Raw genomic sequence first — 23,574 nt, forward strand, 5'->3', positions numbered from 1 at the left:
AACTAACCGCGGCCGAAGCCTCCCACCAGCCAGACCTGGACCAATTAAGGAAATCTCAATCGGGGATCGAACCCAGGACCTCCGTTTTGTAAATCCACCGCGCATACAACTGCGCCACGGAGACCGTCAAAAAAGCCGTGACTATATTTTGTTAATGATAGTGCGTGTTGCCAGTGATGACCTATGCTTCCGAGGCTTGGTCGCTAACTATGGGCCTCATAAGAAGTCTCAGAGTCACACAGCGGGCGATGGAGCGAGCTATGTTAGGAGTATCTCTGCGTGCTCAAATCAGAAATGAGGAGATCCGCAGAAGAAAAAAAGTCACCGACATAGCTCAACGAGTTGCGAAGCTGAAGTAGCAATGGACAAGAGACTCGTGCTCAACAGTGAGCCTAATATTGATTGTTAATGATGAACTATGATGAGGGTTCAACGTCCCTTACTGACATGCAGTAATTATTCAGGTACCTAGGTCCTATAACATTGCAATATAATTCCTAAAAAAATGTTGTATAATAAATAATCCAATATATGTAAGCTAATTAGTGATGTTACCCAACACCCGATACTTCGATAGTCGATAGTCGATAGTCGGCACTCCGCAGGGTAACGTTCGCCTAATCTCATTTATGATACAATGTGGGTGTACTGTGAGTATGACATGGGTGTACAACTACAATATGAATATTATCCAAGTTTTTATTTCAGCGAATTATCATCATCATAATTATCAGCCGATGGACGTCCACTGCTGGACATAGGTCTCTTGCATGGACTTTCAAAGACAACGGTCTCGACCCGCCAGCATCCAGCGGCTCTCTGCAACCTGCTTGATTTACTCAGTCCACCTTTATGGGGACGACCACATTGCGCTTTCCGGGGTGAAGCCGATGGACCCCAACGTCCATCAGCTCTTTGAAGTACGTGGCCTGCCCATTGCCACTTAAGCTTCGCGACTCGCTGAGCTATGACAGTGACTTCGGTTCGTCTGCGGATCTTCTAGTTTCTGATTCGATCACACAGAGAAACTCCGAGCATAGCTCGCACCATCGCCCGCTGTGTGACATTGAGCTTTCTAATAAGGCCCAGGATCCAGCGGATGCCACGTACCGCCCACCATTTACCCGCGTAGTTCCCTTTCCTATGGGAATACTGAGATAAAATATAAAGCCTATGTTAATCTTGGTGAAAGATTATTATTAATGGAAGATAGCTATTTTAAAACTTCGTTAAGTAATCTATTTTAAAAATAAAATATCTTTTTCCTCAATTAAGTACTCTATCAAGAAAGAAATATGTATTATTGCCTTGCAATGAAATTGTGATAGGATGACTTTTCAGACAGCCCAAAAAACTATTGTTAAAAGAATCAATTTGCTGTAATTGTCTGTCAACAGAGACAATTTTAGCACTATAAAAATATAATTTATCGAATTGACGAGTATTCATTTTGCTATTTTCCGAATCACACATTGTAGAGATGTCGATTTTACAACGCTTAATAATTTGTTCAAAACACATTGTAGAATAATCTTCTGAAAATGCTCTAGTTTCGAAGTGAAACATACATAGAGGAATTCTCGTCGTGTCGTGGGTAACTTCACTTGATTTCGCCTCGCGGCTACGTTCGCGTGACATTCTTTTTTTAGAAATACTGCAGAACCATGGACTTTACCAAGATGTAAGTAGCCTATGCTCTGCTCTAGGGTCCAATTTATATCGATAACAAATTTTATACAAATCGGTTGAGTGTTTTAGTAGTGAAAAGGTAACAGAAAAATAAGCAGACGGAGAAAATTACTATCGCATTCATAGTATCAGCATTGAAGTATGAGTTGACAAAGGCGACCGAAACTACAAGAAAAGCTAGTTAAATTGATAAGAATGTTACTACACACTGATATTGAAGTTGTACTTGTATAGCCCACGGTTATGTGGCTAATGTCACACATGTGTCGAGGTGTGCCCTGTATATTACCAAACAATACAACCAGTTTACTGCCTCACTGCCACTGCCTCACTGCTCTGCTCACTGCCACTGCATACAGTTGTTAGCTGATAAAACCGCGACCTACATATAAGATAATGCAAACATTTGAATTATTGAAGTTGTGATGGAGTTAATTGTTTTATTTATACAGATTTCTTTCAACTGATAAAGGCGCGTCACGAAATCAGATGTACGATGTACTGAGTTTCCTTCTCGTTTTATAGGGTTCCGTACTATATGGTTTCGCTATATCCGCTTTTCCATTCGTAAACTAAGCCGAGGCCAGAAAAGTTGTATCTATAGCATACACTACATGCAATACACTTAACGTCTATATTTAATATCATTATCACAAGAGTGAATATAGGCATCTTCTAGGCAAGCGTGTCAAGTCTTTGACCATAATTATTATCTATACTTACCATCAGGTGAGACTGTTGTCAAACTTGAACCTATCTACCTAGACTAAAAAACTCATACTAATAAAAGGTGGTAGTAAAATACTCTCTCTAAGCTCTCTCCTAAAAGAGACACACAGGAAGAGCGACTTTATTATTCTGAAACACAGTAGTTAAAAACCTCTTTAAAGATCTGTGATCTGCAGTGACTGACGACATAAATATTCACTTATTAACCCGCAGAAAAAATTCGAAGTTCTGGTCCTTTTTCTTACCTGGTCCAAACTAATTGGTTGCCTACCGTATCCGACGGTAGGAGTACGGGCAAAAGTCACTGCACTTCCTTAATAAAAAAAACCATTTATCTCAACTCATTTTAACCACACACCAGTTATATATTCTAAATAATACATGGCAGCCATTTTATGTACCTACTAATTATTTAAAAATTTCCTGCTGACCTACATTTTTGTTAAACAGTAGAAATTTAAAATTGTGTGATACACACAAATTTCTACCTACATAAATTAACGTGATAAGCTAATTTCAGCACAGCGGGCTGAAGTAATTAGAGACGCATTTCATTAGCGTACTAAAACACGCTCTGTTTTCATCTAATTTATTACACCGCGCGCAACGCACGCAAGTCTATTATGTTTGCAGCATAGATCGCTAAACCGCGTGCATACGCATCGATATCTACGACCGCAGCACTGGCCAGTGAGCGCTAAACTCTCTGCGGTTCGCCGACACATGTTAAGTAATTAACGCAAAGCGTCAAGCGTTGGTCTGCAATGCCATCTCGTTCGTTTCCGAACGCCTTTTACCGCGCATCCCTCCGATATTATAAAACAGTCGCGTGCGCGCCGCGCGCTCGCAGTCGTACCGCGCTACCGAGCGAGTCACACGCTCCTGTTATGCTAAAGTGGTAATCCCACGCGCTACCAACATGGAGGGGACCCCTCCCGGCCACGGCGCGCCCGAGCCCGACGAGGGCATCGCTTCCGACCGCCGCCCGTCCACCGACGACAACGCCGACCTGTCCGACTCCGCGTCCGAGGCGGGCTCGGGCGGCGGCAAGGACTCCGGCTGCGAGGTCGCGCCGGACGTGCAGGAGCCGCCCTACACGCCGCCGGACGAGGAGCTGGCCAACCGGATCGTGGCCCAGGTCGAGTTCTACTTCTCCGACGCGAACATCACCAAGGACGCCTTCCTCCTCAAACACGTGCGCCGGAACAAGGAAGGGTACGTCTCCCTCAAGCTGATATCGAGCTTCAAACGCGTCAAACACCTGACCAAGGATTGGCGAGTGGTGGCCGAAGCGTTGAAACGGTCGACGAAGTTGGAGATCAACGAACCGGGAACGAAACTCCGTCGGATCGAGCCGCTGCCGGCGTACGACGAGACGACTCCTTCTAGAACCGTGGTGGCCGTCAAGATGCCCATCGATCGCCCCTCGGTTGAGAACGTGTCCAGACTTTTCGCGACCTGCGGCGAAATCGCTTTAGTCAGGGTGCTCAGGCCCGGCAACCCCGTCCCGGCCGACGTCCGTCAATTCCTCAACAAGAATCCCAGCCTGGTGAACTGTGTGTGTGCGTTAGTCGAGTTTACGGAGTCCGAGGCCGCGAGAGGCGCGCTGCGCCTGCAGAGCTCGGACGAGGAAGGCATGAGAGTGTACGAGCTGAACGGAGTGCCCCGGGAGCCGAAGAGGAAGACGCCGGTGCGCCGCACGACGCCGCGGCGCCACGAGTGCGAGTACTCGTCGTGCTGCAGCGGCTCGGAGGCCGAGTACGATTACAGATACGGCACGCCGTTCTACAGGCGCAACTCGAGCGGATTCTTCGCGCCGCGCTCCCCCGAGATCCAGACGTGGGTGCCGCGCAGGCCGTCGACGTGCAGCCACAGCTCGGACTCGGGCGTGTCGTTCTTCTGCGGCTCGCGGCGCGCGTCGCAGGCCAGCACGGGCAGCGCCGGCAGCGGCGACGGCTGGCTGGCGCGGCGCCTGTCGGGCTGCTCGCTGACGGGCCCGGAGTGCGGCGGCCGGCGCCTGTCGTGCACGCCGCGCTTCGAGCCGCGCGCGCCCGTGGTGCCCGACGGCACGCGGGGCTTCCACGCCGCCGCGCGCCAGCGGAGGATCTCGGACCTCGCGTTGTACTCGCGCTAGAAAGCGCCCGCCAACCGTGACACCTTTCTAATCACGTTGGATAACTGCCTTTCACGTTCTGACCACCTGGTTTTTAATCTACGAGGAAACGATTCGTGTTCGCGTGTTAGATACTTAGTTTATTGTAAAAGAATGCACGTAGAGAGTTAGTGAAGCGAGAGTTAAGTTACCTAGCCGTTGACGTCGACGGTGCCCGTCGGCGATTGTGATCGAAGCTCATTTAGTTAGGCCTATTTAATATTTAAGTAACGTATGTAATTTATTAGTATGTAGTAATTTATTACCGCGTATTTATTGCGGATAGGGCGCGCGCTGTGGGGAGTTTTCATCCGAGTATGTCAGAGTTGTGAGCACAAAATTCATTAAAACAAAATCGACATCGCAAAGTTTGTAGACTCAACATCTGGCGCGAGATGTGGGTGATGGCGAGGCAGACGCACGTTGCGTAAATTGGATTGCGAACTATGGATGCCCGCTGCGCCGGTTACATAACGACCAACGCATACAGCACCGCGCTCGCTCGTCGGAACTGCCACCACTGCCAGTTGCCACTACGGGATGCCACAATGCGCCGAACCAACCGTCCTTTTACATTCTGTAAGATTAATTAAGATAATTTAAGTCAGTCGCGCCATGTCATGTTTTATTTAAGTTTTTTTATAATACTATTTTTAAGTCGTTGTGATTTTGATTGCGTTGCGCAACAGTGAGAGGTGTACTATCCGTTCGGAGCAATCTCTTTTGTGTTTCATTACTCGATAGCAATGATACATTTCTTCAATTGTATAATCGATGTATCGCGCTTGTTTCTTACTTACATAAGTAAGCAATATACTGAAGCTTGTTTGGAATTCTTTTATAAGTTCGTTAGAATAGCTGTGAGGGGCGAGTAGCTTAGCGCCTCGGTTTTAAGGCTAATCTTAGGATTTGAGGATGTCGTAACGCACAAAGCCTTAGGTGCTAAGCTGGCCGCCCCCCAACCTTGTCATATCGACCCTAATCTGTCTTGTGTTGTCCCGCACATGTTAGAAGTTTGACATGTGAAATATGAATTTCTTTGAAGCTAAGTGTTCGTAATAGTTTTGACGTTTTGATAACATATTGGTGCTAATTGAGTCGTATAAAACATTTCAGTTTGGAAGTTAAAACATCATTTACTATATATTTCGATAACGACTTCTTTTATCCAGTTCTACATGCGAGAATAAACCTGAGGACCTGGTTCGATTCCAGGCGAATGTAATTTGTAAATAAGCTTTGGCTGTCGTTAATTATTATTTAATAATTAAAAAGAAGAAAATCATGTTACAAAAGACAAATAATAACCTTTTGTAATCATTATCAGTTAACTGCACTTGGCACCAATGTGATCATCCATTGTTGTGTTAGACATACATGTTATCAGCAAATCATACACTGTAAGCTATAATAATTTCTCTTTAAGATAACCCTGCCAATGCCAGGCAAGCGGTACGTTTTACCCTACTATTTTTATTTATATTTGTATTAACTTATTGCGTTAAAGTGTACTTTGATGAGTTGCGTCACAAATTTTGTTTGTAGCAATTAATTACGTAATTAATGGGTATAGTAGAGTAATGAACCTAAGCTCTATACATCTAAGAGTTTTTAAGAAAATGACGGTCTAACTAAAGATTCTAGTGGATTGTAATCTCACTAGTAATAATTGTCAATACCAGACACATTATCAGCTGGGACGTTAGCAAATTGGACATAGGCCTCATTTAAGGATTTCCAAACACCAAGGTCTATCCCTCTAACCCATCAGATAACAGAAGGTCCAAACATGACCTTAGCTTTAAATTATACAGAAAATATTTGAGTACTAAAATTTAAAGCAGTTATTAATTGTTGCTTATTATATTTTGATATATTTCTACAAACCTTGTAGGTTTGCGATGCTACTCCATTCGGTATGCTGTTTCTTTATTTAATTCTACCCTATTTATAGAAGCTATACAACAATCTGTCAATTTATTTTCTTGATTAAATACACTTGTTATTTTAAAGTATAAAATGTTGTGTATTGTTTTTTACTACCGTGTTATACACTACCAATGTTACTCAGAAAATCTTTTCTATAAATGTTGGCGATTCAAAAATATCACCACTTGAAGTAAGTTCAAACCGTACCTAATTGTTCTTGCATCAAAAAATATAGACACATTGTATAGAAAAATTGTATTGGAGTTTTCCACTATTCAGGTATGTATACTTGGAAAAATAGACACTCTCGATACACTACTATTACGTAATTTGTTTACATCGCTTCCTTTACCAATAATGAAATCAATTCATACTGTCTGATAGCTTCCATCCGCGCAGAATTCGGTATTTTTCCGACGTTAAATATACGTCCGGTCTCAAAGAAACAAAAATATGTTACTAAAACTCAATAAATATTCTTCCTTTGAAAATCAAAATCTGCTTGCTCATATTATCAATCACATTTCATCCAATAACACGTAAAATTGAGCCAAAAAGTATCCATGTCAATATCAAAAAACAAGTTAAATCTATGTTTGTGCCAATTTTTATCTGAATCCTTATAAGTTTTTATGTATATAGGTAAATAGGTAAAAAAATTCAAAAGTACAATCTTCCATAGTTAAAATATAATCAGATTTGACATGAAGTCCAAAAAATTAGTAAGGTCGTCTCGATAGTTCTTAGCACTGTGCACCTATATACTTTATGAAAGAAAAAGTTGACCCAACAAAATACCCTAATGAGACCTTTTTTATAATTTTTATAATCGTTTTTATATTTGTTACTCCATAAAATGATATATTTCAACATTTGATTTATTGTTTTGTACCGTTTTGTTAATAACATTTTGCTTACATTTCGTAAGCAATTTGAATTGAACATAAATTTGTAAGTGCTAAATCGAAAATTAAATGTTCGGTAAATTAAACGTCTCCAATTAATGCATTTAATACTTAACGCAAATTTGTTTTATGCTAAATCATCATCATGGTAACATCTTTTAATTCTTGTACCATAATATTATAAAGTGTTAATTTTGTCGTATTCTGTATATATTAGCATCTTTGTATTTATCGTATTGAAATTCGCTTTTATAATGCTATTTTTCCGAGTAAGTACTTAGTTAATGTTAATTTTATCCGGCACAATAAACTCGGATCTGTTGCGTCCTCCTCGCTATTGTAATAATGGTTTTTAAATATAACTTTTTTAAAGAACGCCGTTTTTTAATTAAGCCTGACCTTGGTAGTGGAAAGTGGTCTCTCCGACCCCGGTTCACCTTGACGGATCGATTCTCACGCTGTGACAGTTGGGTTGCTTCACAGGTTAAAAAATAATCATTTGAGCCAATGATCGTTGAGTTAGTTAGGTATATTTTTTTAATAAGCCTTGCATTTCATTAACCAATATCTTACGCTGATATTTTAGTAGGTAATAATGCTACTTGCGAGGCTTAGTATGGGCACGACAATAATCCACTGAGCGGAGATAGAAACGAAAACCTTTAAGAGAGCTCTTGAGTATGTCTACAATAAAAGCCATAATACTTACTAAAGCAATCTAATGTTTATGATTAATGGAATTCGCACGATTTCTTCGCGCGTTATACCGGAACGCAAAATTTTTGCCCTTAGGGTCGTAACTAGCCTCGGTCGAAATCTTCCATCAGTTCTAAGCATGAAATATGACATCCTACATTGGCCTGAACAGAACCTAGAACCTTTTTATTATAGACTATAGCATTACCAATTCTGCCAGAAAGGATCAAATGTAATTTGTTATGTGTTATGTACTCGTATCCATCTATATCAACATAAATTAATATAATAAATGCGAAAATAACTCTGTCTCTATGTCTGTATGCCTGTTACTAAACCACTGTATGAAATTTGGTGTACAGATAAGTAAATCGGACCTTGTAGTAGAACATACTTTTTATCCCGGAAAAATCCACGGTTCCCGCAGGATTATAATACACTGAATTTCACACGAACATAGTCGCGGGCGTCCGCTGGTATGTATTTATGAGGTCATTTCAGGGCAGATGATCACGTGCAATTGTTTTTAGTGAAACCATCGTAGTTTATCTACAAACTGTAGTGATAGCTCGTTGATAACTCCTAACCCTGCATGGAAAATAATCTTAGCTCCATGTGATCGTCAGTGGCAAAGCGGTTACTGCAGATTATTGTAAACTATCTACAAGTAACTACTTGATAAATAGTTCAACATCTTCCATTTCATTTGCTCAGTTTCACTTTTTTCAAACAAGTAATGAAAGTATTGATAAAGTTAAGATTACTAGCTGAAGAAAATTACGCAGATTTTTTCACTTCCGTTGCTTTCGTTGCTTTGAAAGAAAAATTGGCACGACAATAAAATTAGAAATACATCTAACTTTGATCTATCTATCATCGTACGACGTAGGTAATATATAAAGTCTTATTGGCTATGGTCAGATCAGAGGTAATTTTTGTCTTATATATTTGTTAAAATGATCATTTTTAACAAATATATAATATACTAGCGGACGCCCGCGACTTCGTCTGCGTAAAATTCGATGTCAATTTTACTACTACCCCTTAACCTAACCTAACCTACCCTACCCCTACCATACCCCTACCCTATCACTGCCCCAACCCTACCCCTACCCTACCCCTACCTTACCTATACCCTACCCCAATCCTACCCGTACCCTCCCCGTACCCTCCCCGTACCCTATCCCTTTCCTACCCCTATCCCACCCGTACCCCTATCTCACGCCTATCCTACCCCTACCCTGCCACTTCCCTATCCTACCCGTACCTCTACCCTACCACTACCCTACCTCTACCCCGACCCTACCACTACCCTAAACCCGGCCCTAAACCTACCGTACCCCTACACTACCCCAACGCTTCCCTACCCGTACCCTAACCTACCCTGTAACTTCTCTATCTTACTCCTACCCTTAGCAAAATCGGTCCAGTCTCCGAAACTATTTAAGTAATTAACATACTGTAAAGGGCAAATCTTATCTCCATAATATCCTTGTGATTATTAAATAATTTATTTTAATAAGGATTAAAGTTTAGTTGTATAAATAATGACGTAAACCTAGGTATATAAAATTAATAATTTTTAAAACACAAAAGGTACTATATCTGCTAATATATAGAAGATAGATATATGGTGTCGCGGACTTTTTTGTAGAACTTTTAAAGATACATAAAGTCTTCATACATTAATTTCAATTTTACACAATAGTTAAGGCAGCGCATGCGAATAAGTCTGTTTATGAGGCTTTTCAGTCCGACCTGTATGACAAAAACTGTGATAACTCGGCTGATATATATGATACTAATATAAAATATAGCCTATAGCACTCCCCGATAATGTAGCATTCTACTGGTGAAAGAATTTTTAAAATCGGACCAGTAGTTCCGAAGATTACCCCATTTAAAAAATGTGACAAACTTACAAACTTTACCTCTTTATAATATTAGTATAGATATAGATATAGATTAGTATAGACTACGTATGTATATCTTTTACAAAATTAAGTTAACACAAAACACTATAATTACACTTACTAAGTTTTAATTAATTTATATACACAACAATCGAAATAATACCATAAAACGAATACGAAATAATAACTAATTACACGAAATACGTATGACGAAAGTCGAAAGTCGAAACGAAACGAATAAAATAAAATTACAAATTATTTATTTAAATTTAAAGTTTAAACCTGATTACCTGAACCTGGTCCTGAACCTAAACAAAGAAAGTACGACATATCTAAACTATAAATTAAAACTTAAAGTATGTCTCTCGCCGAGTACGACTCACCTCTAATGTCTCTAATCTCTATTTCTAAATCTAAAAAGCAAATACGTAAATAGACCGAGTCAGACAAACAGTACCTAGCTAACTTTAACTACCTACGTGGTACGTGCCTAGAAGTAGAACATAATCATTAACAATTAACATCGACTTGCCAAAATCTAAGTAAATTTTACACCACCAACACCAATGTATGAACAATCAATTTCGATCATCATGTAGTCGGCATAATCTCCCTAGCGCCGTACAAAAATATGGTGTTTTTGCTCAACGCCATCTATTGGTAAATGGATAAAACGCCTACATAGAGTTTAGTAACCAAAAATGCTGATCCCTATAAAATACGTAGAAACCTATAGAGGAAAGTTCAACTTAATTTGGCGGTTGGCGCTTAAACATAAACGGCATTCCGCCTTTTAGAAATTTTGTATTATCTCCGAAACTATTTAACTAATTAACATACTATAAAGGGCAAATCTTATCTCCATAACATCCTTGTGATTATTAAATAATTTATTTTGATAAGGATTTAAGTTAAGTAGCATAAATAATGACGCAAACCTAAGTATATAAAATTAATAATTTTTAAAACACAAAAGGTACTATATCTGCTAATGTATAGAAGATAGGTATATGGTGTCGCGGACTTTTTTGTAGAACTTTTAAAGATACATAAAGCCTCCATACATTAATTTCAATTTTACACAATGGTTAAGGCAGCGCATGCGACTAAGTCTGCCTAAGAGGATTTTCGGTCCGACCTTTATGACAAAAACTGTGATAACTCGGCTAATATATATGATACCAATATAAAATATAGCCTATAGCACTCCCCGATAATGTAGCATTCTACTGGTGAAAGAATTTTTAAAATCGGACCAGTAGTTCCGAAGATTACCCCATTTAAAAAATGTGACAAACTTACAAACTTACAAACTTTACCTCTTTATAATATTAGTATAGAGTATAGATTACCTCTTTATAATATTTGTATAGATATAGATTAGTATAGATAACTAAATTTATTACGAACTAGCGGACGCCCGCGACTTCGTCCGCGTGAAAGTCGTTGTAAACTTTCAACTACCCCTATCCTACCCTACCCTACCTCTACCCTACCCCTACCCTACCCTATCCCAACCCTACCCCTACCCTACCCTACCACTACCCTACCCCTACCCTACCCTACCACTCCCCTACCCCTACCCTACACTACCCCTACCCAACCCCTACTCTACCCCTACCCTACCCCTACCCTACTGATTAAGGCTGCACTTCTTTATTTATTCCTTCCACCGCGAGTCGCGTCGAGCGCTGCAACCGTTACACAAAAATAATCCTTAAAGTCCTTAAAGCATGAATTAGTATTCACGCGCAATGGCTTAGCGTATTTCATGTATAACTTTGGTGTTTCTTTACCGATTTTTATGATTCTTTTTTTATTGAATAGGTAATAATGTTAACTTTCTTATTAGGGATGAGTGATGAGTGTTATAAACATAAGGGTAGACAAATATAATCAGAAAGCTCCGAACTGCTAAGCTATCGGGAGTTACACGTGTTATTGTGAGTCAACCATAAAAGATAGACATATATATGCTGTTGTGTTTTTATAGATAATTTTAAGGAGAACATTTCCGTCATACATGATTTCTATGTAGCTTTAACCATTAAGGCTGTACACGCGACGTAAGCTTAAAAAATTGAGTAACTTCTCCCGTTTTCTCAACATTTCTTTTCACTGCTCTGCTCCTATTGATCGTAGCGTAATGAAAAGTATACTATAACCTGCCCAGGATTATGTTGAATAATTGTACCAAGTTTCGTTAAAATCCGTCCAGTAGTTTTTGTTTCTATAAAGAACATACAGACAGACAGACAGACAGACAGACAGACAGACAAAAATTTTACTGATTGCATTTTTGGCATCAGTATCGATCACTAATCACCCCCTGATAGTTATTTTGGAAATATATTTCATGTACAGAATTGACCTCTCTACAGATTTATTATAAGTATAGATAGTCGGAATATCATCATTCCGACTATTCGTAATAAATTTAGCATAACTGGAAAATGTAGAAAAATTGTAAGAAACAACAAACATTGTCACAAATAAGGAACCTCCTCACTTGTTTACGGAAATATTTGTTTCTCGTAATATTCGTAATTAGTTGGGTTTTAAGTAATTTATTACTTAAATAGTTTTTTATTTGACAAACAAGAAACTCGATTCGATTCAACGATCTCTCTTGCATAGTTGGTACTGCTGTGGTTTTAATTTAAAGATCCTGGGTTCTATTCCTACGTTAAGCCAGTTTGCGATTTATATTTTCTAAATTAGATCAAGTCTAAACTTGTTAGGCATAGCTCGTGGCTTGTAACCACTCCAAAAACTACCGTTAATCGGTTTAACGTACCGATTGGTCCAGTTTTTTTAGATTTATTCATGCGCTGATATATATTTCCCCTAAGGTAGGGGAGGAAAGGGTAGCGGTAAAGTAGGGAAGTGGTAGGGTTAGAATAGGAGTAGGGTAGGTAGAAGAAAGTGCACATAAATCACAGCGAAACTCGATCGGATCCGCTAGTAATGTATAGTACCTAAATAAAATCTAAATTGTCTAGACTGTACCACACTGTACGATTAGTTTTAGGTTCGACGGTTTTAAACCTTAATAATATAATATAATAATTTAGTTATTCATCAGAAAGCAGGTTTACAAAGATTACTTAAATATAATAAGACCCTGATACTTTCTACCATAATAATTTTGGCAACCTTACCTTTGGCACCTTTGGCAACGATCTATTCAAAATTAAAAACCAGACAAAATTAATTGGCAAACACTTCAACTAACTTTTTAAGTGGTTGAATAGTTAGTATTGCAATCGATTGAAACCTGCGGATATTTGGGTCAAGTTTACAACTGTTGTCCATAATCTGTGAGCACTGGGAGATATCTCAAATCAATAAATCATTCATTGTACGTAGTTAAGTCATGCCACACCCTAACATAAATTATACTCATACGAGTATTTTAGGGTTATATATTCTCATAAGATATTATGGTGAAAAAAAAAGATTCCGACGAATTGAGAACTTCCTCCTTTTTTTGATGTAGGTTAAAAATAACGAATATGTATGCATGTACAGAATTGGATTTCTGAAAATTCGTGAGAAAAGTTAGATCACGTCTTCGGTCTTCTTGTTCTCACTAGCTGACGTCGCGCGGTTTCACCCGCGTGGTTCCCGTTCCAGTAAGAATACAGGGATAATATATAGCCTTCCTCGATAAATGGGCTATCGAACACCGAAAGAATTTTTCAAATCGGACCAGTAGTTCCTGAGATTAACGCGTTCAATCAATCAAACAAACAAACAAACAAACAAACTCTTTAGCTTTATAATATTAGTATAGATAAGATATTATGGAGAAAAAAAAGAGTCCGACGAATTGAGAACTTCCTCCTTTTTTTGATGTCGGTTAAAAATAAGGAATATGTATGCATGTACAGAATTGGATTTCTGAAAATTTATGATACACGTCTACGGTATTCTTGTGATTTAATTCCCTCCTTGTATGAATGGGGATCGGCCCCTGTAGCCAAGTGGCACGTCGATTCTCTTTCTACGATCGCAAACGCTTCGAAAACTGGAAAAATGTATGGGACTGACATTTGCTATCGACAGGTCACGTGATCAAGATCTGTCATTCCCATACATTTTTCTAGTTTTCGAAGCGTTTGCGATCGTAGAAAGAGAGATTCGACCTGCCACTTGGCTACAGGGGTTGAAGCTTAGACTCACCACCCAAGGGGGTGGAGGGGGGGTGGAGAGGGGGTGGGGAGGGTTGGTTTAGGGGTGGGGGAGGGGGGGGGGTTAGGGGTGGGGTAGGGGTGGTGTAGGGGGGGTGGGGGTGGTGTAGGGGGGGTGGGGGTTGGGGGGGTAGGGTTGGTGTAGGGGTGGGGGAGGGGGAGGGGGTAGGGGGAGGGTTGGGGTAGGGTTGGGGTAGGGGTGGGATAGGGCAGGGGTAGGGTAGGGGTAGGGCAGGGGTAGGGTAGGGGTAGGGTAGGGGTAGGGTAGGGGTAGGGTAGGGGTAGGGTAGGGGTAGGGCAGTGGTAGGGTAGGGGTAGAGGTAAAGAAGGGTAGAGTAGGGATAGAGAACAAGTGCACTTATGTCAAAACGAAGCTTGACCGGGTCCGCTAGTATGATAGATACTATAGATACCTACTACAAACCACCGCAAAAAACAATCACCAAACAAAACAATGCCAACAGAAAACAGATAAATAATATGCACAAAAAAACCAAATATTATCAAATTTACGTTTATTTCGGACTATTAATATACCTAATGCCAATTTATAAGATATATACAAATGGGTTGACAAGTCTTTCCCTCCGTTTATCCACCGGGGATATTATATCCACCGACGTGCCCATGCGCGGTGAGTGGATAAAACGAGTGTGGGGGATAAACGTTTTATCCTCTCCCCGTGGATAAATTTCTCCCTTGCCCGTGCTAGCCCTGCAGTAGTAGGTAGATGACATTTCTCAGTTTATTTGATTTTAATAGGTTCTTCCTAATTCACATTGATAATAGATTAAGATGATTTATATTTTTAACCGACTTCCAAAAAGGTTCAAAGGAGGTTCTACGTTCGGCTGTATGTATGTTTTTTTATTATAAAAAAATTAGATTTCTTAAATAAATTCGATAAATCTATCTAGTTTCTTGTAAAAATGAAGAAATGTTCTAGAAATCACAAGAAACAAGTACAATTTGCATAAGCCACTGCGTTAATGTAGTTCTAATAAATACAAATTGATGCTGACTTATAAATAATGTATCAGATTTAGAGTTAATGATCTGAAGTAAAAATTATCTGTCGGCTGTAAGGTTGCGTTAATTAGTTACTTATAAACTTCAGACCGTAACTGTATTGTTTAAGTATACCTATAGGTACAATTAATTAATGGCTAAGTTCAGTTGAGTTTTAGAGTCGTGATAGCCCAGTGGATATGACCTCTGCCTTCGATTCGGATAGCGTAGGAATCCGGTCCGGTCGAAATTAAATATCACGTGTCTCAAACGGTGAAGGAATAACATCGTGAGGAAACCTGCATACCTGAGAATTTTCTTAATTCCTCTATCTTCTATTCGTAACAAAGCCTTGTTTTAATATGAATATTGATCATATTAATAAGAAAATATGTGGTAAATATTCTTAAATAAAAAATCTTATTTTTGTCGACAGCAAGCTTGTCTTCTTCGGAGTGAAGGAAGCTACTTTGCGGAAATTCAAATGAGGCTATATTTCTTTAAAATGAAAAAAGTATATAGATGATAGATTTGAGAGTTATTTATTATTAAATTGCCTCATTAAATTGACTCTCAGGCATAGAATAACACTGATCAATGCCTTAAGCCAAGTTACACCAAAACAAACAAAATAATTCCATTGTGATGTAAAAAACTAATTTAATACAATAATTACATTTATTCTTAACGCAGAGGCCCAAAAAACGAATATATCTATTTTGATCGCACTTCTATTGAATCAACAATAGCAGTTATTTATGTAAGACCAATTATGTAAGGTAATTTGTTACACACATTTAAATTACGTAAGTCGTGATTAGGGTGCGTGAAATCGTACCAAAAGTCGGAGTAACACGTCAGCGGATGGACAATTGAAAACTGTACTTTATCGGATCAAATTCATATTTTTTTAACCGACTTCCAAAAAGGAGGAGGTTCTACGTTCGGCTGTATGTATGTTTTTCTTTTTTAAAGTATGTCCAGCGATATTTCCATCATTTGTGGGCCGATTTTGAAAATTCTCGTTTGGAAAGGTATACTTCCAGGGGAGTCCCATTTTTTTTTATTTGATTACGACTACGTCTGATGGTTATCATACACTTCATAGATGAAAACATACACTGCTTAACCAAGAGAACGCATTACGAACTTGTATTTATTTATAAATGTAATTTTAAAACTATGTAGGCAACTATAAAAATGTTATTTAAAACTATTTTGAAATGGTAACGTTTTTTGCTTATCCTAGTTAAAAACCTTGTGCATGCCACTGAACTCAGGTTCACAATGGATTACAAATTTTTTTGCACAAGAAAAAACACACTATAATTTAATACGGTTTCAGCCGTGCGGTTCCCGTTATCATAGGAATGCGGTGATAAAATATACCCTATAGCTATGGCACTCAGGGACAGTCATCATCATCATTATCAACCCATATTCGGCTCACTGTTGAGCTCGAGTCTCTTCTCAGGATGAGTAGGGGTTAGGCCACTACGTTGGCCCAATGCGGATTGGCAGACTTCACACGCGCAGACAATTAAGAAAATTCTCTGGTATGCAGGTTTCCTCGCTATGTTTTTCCTTCACCGTTTGAGACACGTGATATTTAATTTTATTAAAATGCACACAACTGAAAAGTTGGAGGTGTATTCCCCGGGCCGAAATCGAACCTACACCCTCCCTACTCCAATCGGAGGCACTGGGCTATCATGGACTCGGGGATAGTGCAGCTTCCCAACGATGAAAGAATTTTTCAAATCGGTTCAGTAGTTTTAAAGCCTATACAATGATAACAAGCAAATAAACAAATATTTCTTCATTAATAAATACAAATATTTCCTCTTTATAATATTAGTATAGGTATAAATATTATGCTTACCTATTTTACAAGCATCTTTTATAAAGTCAATTCTAACTGTTGGTTTTTGTTGTTTAATACTCTACTGTTCGGTTTTAAGAGGAACCCAGCAGTTGCTTTTTAAGAAGTCTATGTTTTTAAATCATTTATTAGTCATGATATTGTAATAAATAAATTAAAGACATAATAAATCATTTATTTTAAACAGCTCTCTTAATTATATAGCGTTAATGTTAATGATTAACATCTGTAATAATTAACATCATTTGAAATGTATATTTTTTACATTACAAGGTTCCTTGGCAACATTAATTAGTTATATTTCATACATAGCTACTGTAATCATGACATAACAACAAATATTTCATATAAAATTAGTTTATTATAAAATATCCGTTATAAGTAGAGTGTTTAGCTTAAAATGGTTCCAAACACGTCGCCCTGAAAAAAGCTTAACTCAACCAGTCAAATACATTGAAGTATAATCCAAGCTAAACTTATTTAATTTAACTTAATAGAAACTGAAGTTGCATTATGTCGAATTATCCAGGTATAATACCTACCCACTAAGATATATTTTCTGTACACTGAGCAGTTATAGGCCTCGTGTTCAGAGCGGATAAAAGAATGACGAGAGATACCAAATATACAGCCGAACGTAGAACCTGCTCCTTTTTTTCGCTTACTTAGGGGCTAGATGTGTGTATTGTTTATAGTACGATTATTAATTACAGTCAGTAAAAATGACAAGTGCAACTGTCACTGAAATGTCATTTTTAACCGACTTCCAAAAAGGAGGAGGTTCTACGTTCGGCTGTATGTATGTTTTTTTTTTTTTTTTTTTTATGTATGTCCAGCGATAATTTCGTCAATTATGGACCGATTTTGAAAATTCTTTTTTTGTTTTGAAGGGTTTACTTCCAGGGTGGTCCCATTTTTTTCATGTCAGGATCTGATGATGGCATCCTGGAGAAATTGAGGGGAACTTTCGAAAGTTGTAGAGACGGCTAGTGCGTTTGTTAGTGTTTCCATAAGATATTTTAAACCACTACAATTTTATGAAGGTTTGGAGTTGGTCTGATGATGGAGCCGAAACACAGACGATGGAACTCGTCAACGATTTACAGCAGTCACCTTTTGTTTGGGCTTGATTAATTTGTATTGATGAGTACTTTCCACCTATATGGGTTGTGACTGTATTAAGGGTCTGGTGATGAAGACGAGGGACAGTGAAGAGAACTCCTCGACGGTTCACAGTAGCTACCTCGTGTTTGGACTTGATAAATTTGTATTGATGAGAACTTTCCACCTAGATGGATTGTGACTGTATTAAGGGTCTGGTGATGAAGACGAGGGACAGTGAAGAGAACTCCTCGACGGTTCACAGTAGCTACCTCGTGTTTGGACTTGATAAATTTGTATTGATGAGAACTTTCCACCTAGATGGATTGTGACTGTATTAAGGGTCTGGTGATGAAGACGAGGGACAGTGAAGAGAACTCCTCGACGGTTCACAGTAGCTACCTTGTGTTTGGACTTGATAAATTTGTATTGATGAGAGCTTTCCACCTAGATGGATTGTGACTGTATTAAGGGTCTGATGATGAAGACGAGGGACAGTGAAGAGAACTCCTCGACGGCTCACAGTAGCTACCTTGTGTTTGGACTTGATAATTTTGTATTGATAAGAACTTTCCACTTAGATAGGTTGTGACTGTACACACGCAGTAGGTGTGCTAACACTAAAAATAAAAAAATAAAAATTTTAATAAAAAAAATTCAACCGACTTCCAAGTCAAAAAATAACTTTAACTAAAAAGCAAAAAATAACATCCTACCTATGTGCTACCTTCTGATCAGTTTGAAGGCGGTGCCAAGCCAGTGTCGTGTTTTAATTAAAGCTGTTTCTGAAAGAACCACATAAATTTTCTAGTTAAAACGTGTTTAATTAAAACATCACTGGCTTGGCACCGCCTTCAAACTGATCAGAAGGTAGCACATAGGTAGGATGTTATTTTTTGCTTTTTAGTTAAAGTTATTTTTTGACTTGGAAGTCGGTTGAATTTTTTTTATTAAAATTTTACTGACTGGAATTAATAATCTACACTTCTATACTTAACATATAAAGCTGAAGAGTTTATTTGTTTGTTTGTTTGATTGTACGCGCTAATCTCAGGAACTACTGGTCCGATTTGAAAAATTCTTTTAGTATTAGATAGCCCATTTATTAAGGAAGTCTATAGGCTATAAATTATCTCCGTTTGACTACGGAAACGGGAACCACGCGGGTAAAACCGCGCGGCGTCAGCTAGTCATACATACGATTAATCTTACTTATTTAATTCCAGTCAGTAAATTGACATTTTAGTGACAGTTGCACTTGTAATTTTACTGACTGGAACTACTCGTATTAAGTACTATAAGTATATATTTTTTTTGTAAGTTATACCTAGTAATTGTACTTTAAGTATGCATTTTTTTTGTAAGTCCGTTAATTTAGACCCACATAATTGTCGAGTTGTATAAACATTGTACTTACACATCGTATACCTACTATGTTCCTTTAACTGCTACTACATAAAAATAATTAATTTTAAGGATTATCATAGGAACGATAAACATTTGTCCAATTAGATTTACGTAGCTTTCGATTTTGCAATAATACGGCCGTTAGTCTAAGATTTCATTGCCAATAAAATTATAACCTTTTGATATTAACACATGTAGCTCGTGTTGCGTAAAAGGAACACTGAAAAAGAATACATTAAGAAACTTAAACTAACTTATGCTAATAGCCGTTAGAACCTGGCTGCATAAACTTAGGCTGAAGCCAGAATACTGGCTGCATTTCCGCGATGGAAAAAAGCCTATATTATTAGAAAAACAAACACTACTTTTAACTGTGATATTTTTTTTTATTCAACGACGATAGGTACCATTATCAACAAATAAATCGTTTAACACAGAAATTCAGAACACGGTTGAACCGGATGTCAGATTTGCCGTAGGTAGGTAAGCTTCAAAAGCGCCAAGGTTAAGAGGACTATTGTATCCAGTCCACGAAATCATTTTCACTTAGTTCGAGAGGAAAGAAAAAGTTGATCGTATTTTAAAGACATAAAAGTTGTTAAATTTTATGTAGCAAAATTAAGAAAACAATATTTTGTGCAAAGTAATATTTCGGTTTAACTGCCTGGCTGGTATATTAGTTAGTCTACGTGGTTTCGGGCTACATGAGAGAACTTAATCTTTCTTCTAAAAAATTTTCAGTTAAAATTCTCCTCTAATGAGTTCAAGCCCTGTAATCGCCCTAGCCCTGTAATGGGTCGTAAAATAGGCTGATTATAACGATGACGTATATTTGGTTTTATTCAATACAAACAACATTGTATTATTTCTTGATTTCTATTGCTTTTATCATCAGACAGCGTTCGTTTCACGTGGCATCTACTATAGTTGTGTTGTACATGGGCTAAGTTATACATTTTAGATTATTCCAAGTGCGTTTTATGTTATGCCTTTATAAGTGCAGATAATATTAATAACTGCAGTGTAAGTTTATAAACACTCGATAAGATGGTACCCATTACAATTTCTCCGCGAATAATCTACTAGGTAGGTACTTACTTAGATAAGTTTCTAATCTTTCAATTGAATGTAAATAAGAATCTAAACACTCTAATAGATAATTCAAAAGAACCAGTTGTTTAGTTCTTGTAATCGGATTGCATTTAGGTACATACCTCATGAAAAAAGGCCCAAGAATTGCCTAAAGGTTCCCTTTCGCTTGATGTCATTGGTCCATTCAGGTGTCGACCAACTCTGCTACTAACTGCGGTTTCCTGTGAGGGGTCGCCATTCCAGCACTTTCGGACCATCGCATCGGCTCTAGAAGTATGTGTCCTGCCCATGGCCACACTTGATGGTAAGTAATGATGCTAATGATCTAAGATAAAAGCGGGCTGACTTGTAAGGAGGAGAATAACAAACCATACTCTTTCGGTTTTTACACGACATCGTACCGGAACGCTGAATCGCTTGGTCGTACGTCTTTGCCGGTAGGACGGTAACTAGCCACGGCCGAAGCCTCCCAGCCGTACCTGGACCAATTAAGAAAACCCCAATCGGCCCAGCCGGGGATCAAACTCAGGACCTCCGACTAAATGTAATTCGACTCGTTGAGCTATTTCAGTGGGTTTGGTTCTTCTGCAAATCTCTTCTTTTCTGATTCGACCATGCAGAAATACCTACCCCAAGCACATCCCGCTCCATCACCTACTGAATGGCTCTGAACCTTCTTATGAGGCCCATAGTGAGCGTGCGCAAACCATGAAAAAAAGATTAAGCAAAAGTAATTAAAGTATAATAATGAACGGTAAATAGCACGCAGGTTACGTGCAATGTAATTTGTTATATAATGCGCTACGGTTGAGTTAACTTTTAACCGATTAATTAAATAATCGGTGCATTCTACGTTAATTATATTATTACTCAATTTTTCGCGCCTGAGATGACGAAAGGCGTGACTTGTGTGGTGTTTAAGATACATGGTCTAGGAAGAATCATCAAATAGTCAAGAATACAGAGTCGTAAGCAAATTCAAAATGAGGCTTAGAGTTTCTTTAATTGTAAGAACTAAAAAGTATGCGAAATGAGGTTTATAAACTGTTAAGATGCGTTTTTTTATTACCCTACTGCAAAAAGGGTATTCTTTATTACCTCATATCTTCCAAGTCGCTGAACGGAATTACGTAATTAAGACATCGTTAGATATGTCTTAATAACCTAAGTGTTCTTAGATAGGTAAAGTTTAAAAAAACCCAACACGACATCTGTGAGACGCTATAGACTCGAGGTGGAAAAAAAGTTTTTTTTTAATATTGCGATATGGGTATCAAGGGCTCATCAAAAGCCAAAATGGTATATCATGGCCATATTAAAAAAACTACAATTAGAAAAACGATATTTATGAATCGCTATACAAAATACGCGAGGCGGATGACTAGGTGCGAGCAGGTTTAGACCTGGACCGATTAATAAAACCTCAATCCGCCCAGCCGAAGATCGAACCCAGGACCTCCATTTGTAAATCCACTGCGCATACCACTGCGCCACGGAGGCCGTCAAAATGACCAGCAGTTAAAAGGGTTAACCAATACACCAACGAGATAGTTAAAAAGACATAATAGTTATAATTCTAATAAGACAAACGATAGCTATTTACTATTTAATTGCTTTTCCATTATAAAAACCACAGTCTTCTGATAACCCATTTTCTATTGCGTGTTATTAATATTAATTATTAGATAGCTAGCGAATTAACTCAGTTCTTAACTGATAACGGTATAAATGAAAAAATTAAATTCAAATTTCTTTTACGAATAGTTAGAACAATAGTTCGATTGAACGCCAATACTTTTGTTAGTACTTTTAGATTGTTATACGAGTAGAAAGACGGTGAGTAAGTACTTGAAGTTGCAAACTAAATACGGTAATAGATTGAGCTTTTTGTGACGGAGTATACCGTGACGAGTAAATTGACTCGAAATTAAATCGAACCCAGGAGCTCTCAGTTAAAAATCACAGCATTACTTACTGCATCACAGAATCTTCGATAGACAGTAAACAACAATTAGTTTATTTTTAATTTTATATACATTCATTTAAAGAAAGAAGATATTAGTTAGGACTTGACCTTGGCGGACGTCTTCAACCATATAGACGAACAATTTGCAGTTCTGACAGTCGGACATGTTTAATAAATATTTTCAATCTCGCGAAGCTCTCAATCAAGCGGCATTACAATCAGTTTGTGCGCTATACTATTTCATTGTGATCGCATCACGACGCGCGAGTGTCAAGGTTTGTAAAAGGTCGACATCTACAAAGAACTTGGGAAGTTTTGAAGATAAATTACTTCGTTCGACTGTAGTCAGGTTCTAGAAAGTTATAACAACCCTTAATCGGCTCACTGTTGAGCACGAGCCTCCTCTCAGAATGCGAGGGGTTAAGCCAATAGTGAAGCCCGCATTGAGCCGGCGTGGTGGATTATTGGCTTAACCCCTCTCATTCTGAGAGGAGACTCGAGCTCAGCAGTGTGCCGGATATGGGTTGATAATGATGATAATGATGAAGCAGCCAATAGTCCATCATTATGCTGGCCCATTCGCAGACTTCGCACACACTCAGAGTATAAAGGAAATTCTCATAATTATGTACTTTTTAAGCAGGTTTCCTTGCGATGTTTTTTTCTTCACCGTTTGAGACACGTATTTAATTTCTTAAAATGCACATAACTGAAAAGTTGGAGGTGTATGCCTCTGACCGGATTCGAACCTACGCCCTCCGAATCAAAAGCAGAGGCCATATCCACTGGGCTATCACGGATCTTATACTACTAGTCAAGAAAATATAGTTCCCTAATTGCCTCTTTGATCATAAATAGTCCGTTTTGACTCTTGACAAATAGACACAGAATTTTAGCCAAAAGTAGGCGTGC

General features: G+C 38.5%; 1 protein-coding gene across 1 annotated transcript; it reads left to right on the top strand.

Moving 5' to 3' along the window:
* Positions 1–3,178: 3,178 nt before the first annotated feature.
* On the top strand, positions 3,179–7,779 carry LOC112047875 (la-related protein 6). Its single transcript, XM_024085157.2, has one exon. It carries the CDS (start codon positions 3,338–3,340, stop codon positions 4,550–4,552), a length of 1,215 nt encoding a protein of 404 aa, XP_023940925.1. The 5' UTR covers positions 3,179–3,337; the 3' UTR covers positions 4,553–7,779.
* Positions 7,780–23,574: the final 15,795 nt, after the last annotated feature.

The sequence above is a fragment of the Bicyclus anynana genome, chromosome 2 (genome assembly GCF_947172395.1).
Source record: "Bicyclus anynana chromosome 2, ilBicAnyn1.1, whole genome shotgun sequence".
Taxonomy (NCBI): Eukaryota; Metazoa; Arthropoda; class Insecta; order Lepidoptera; family Nymphalidae; genus Bicyclus; species Bicyclus anynana.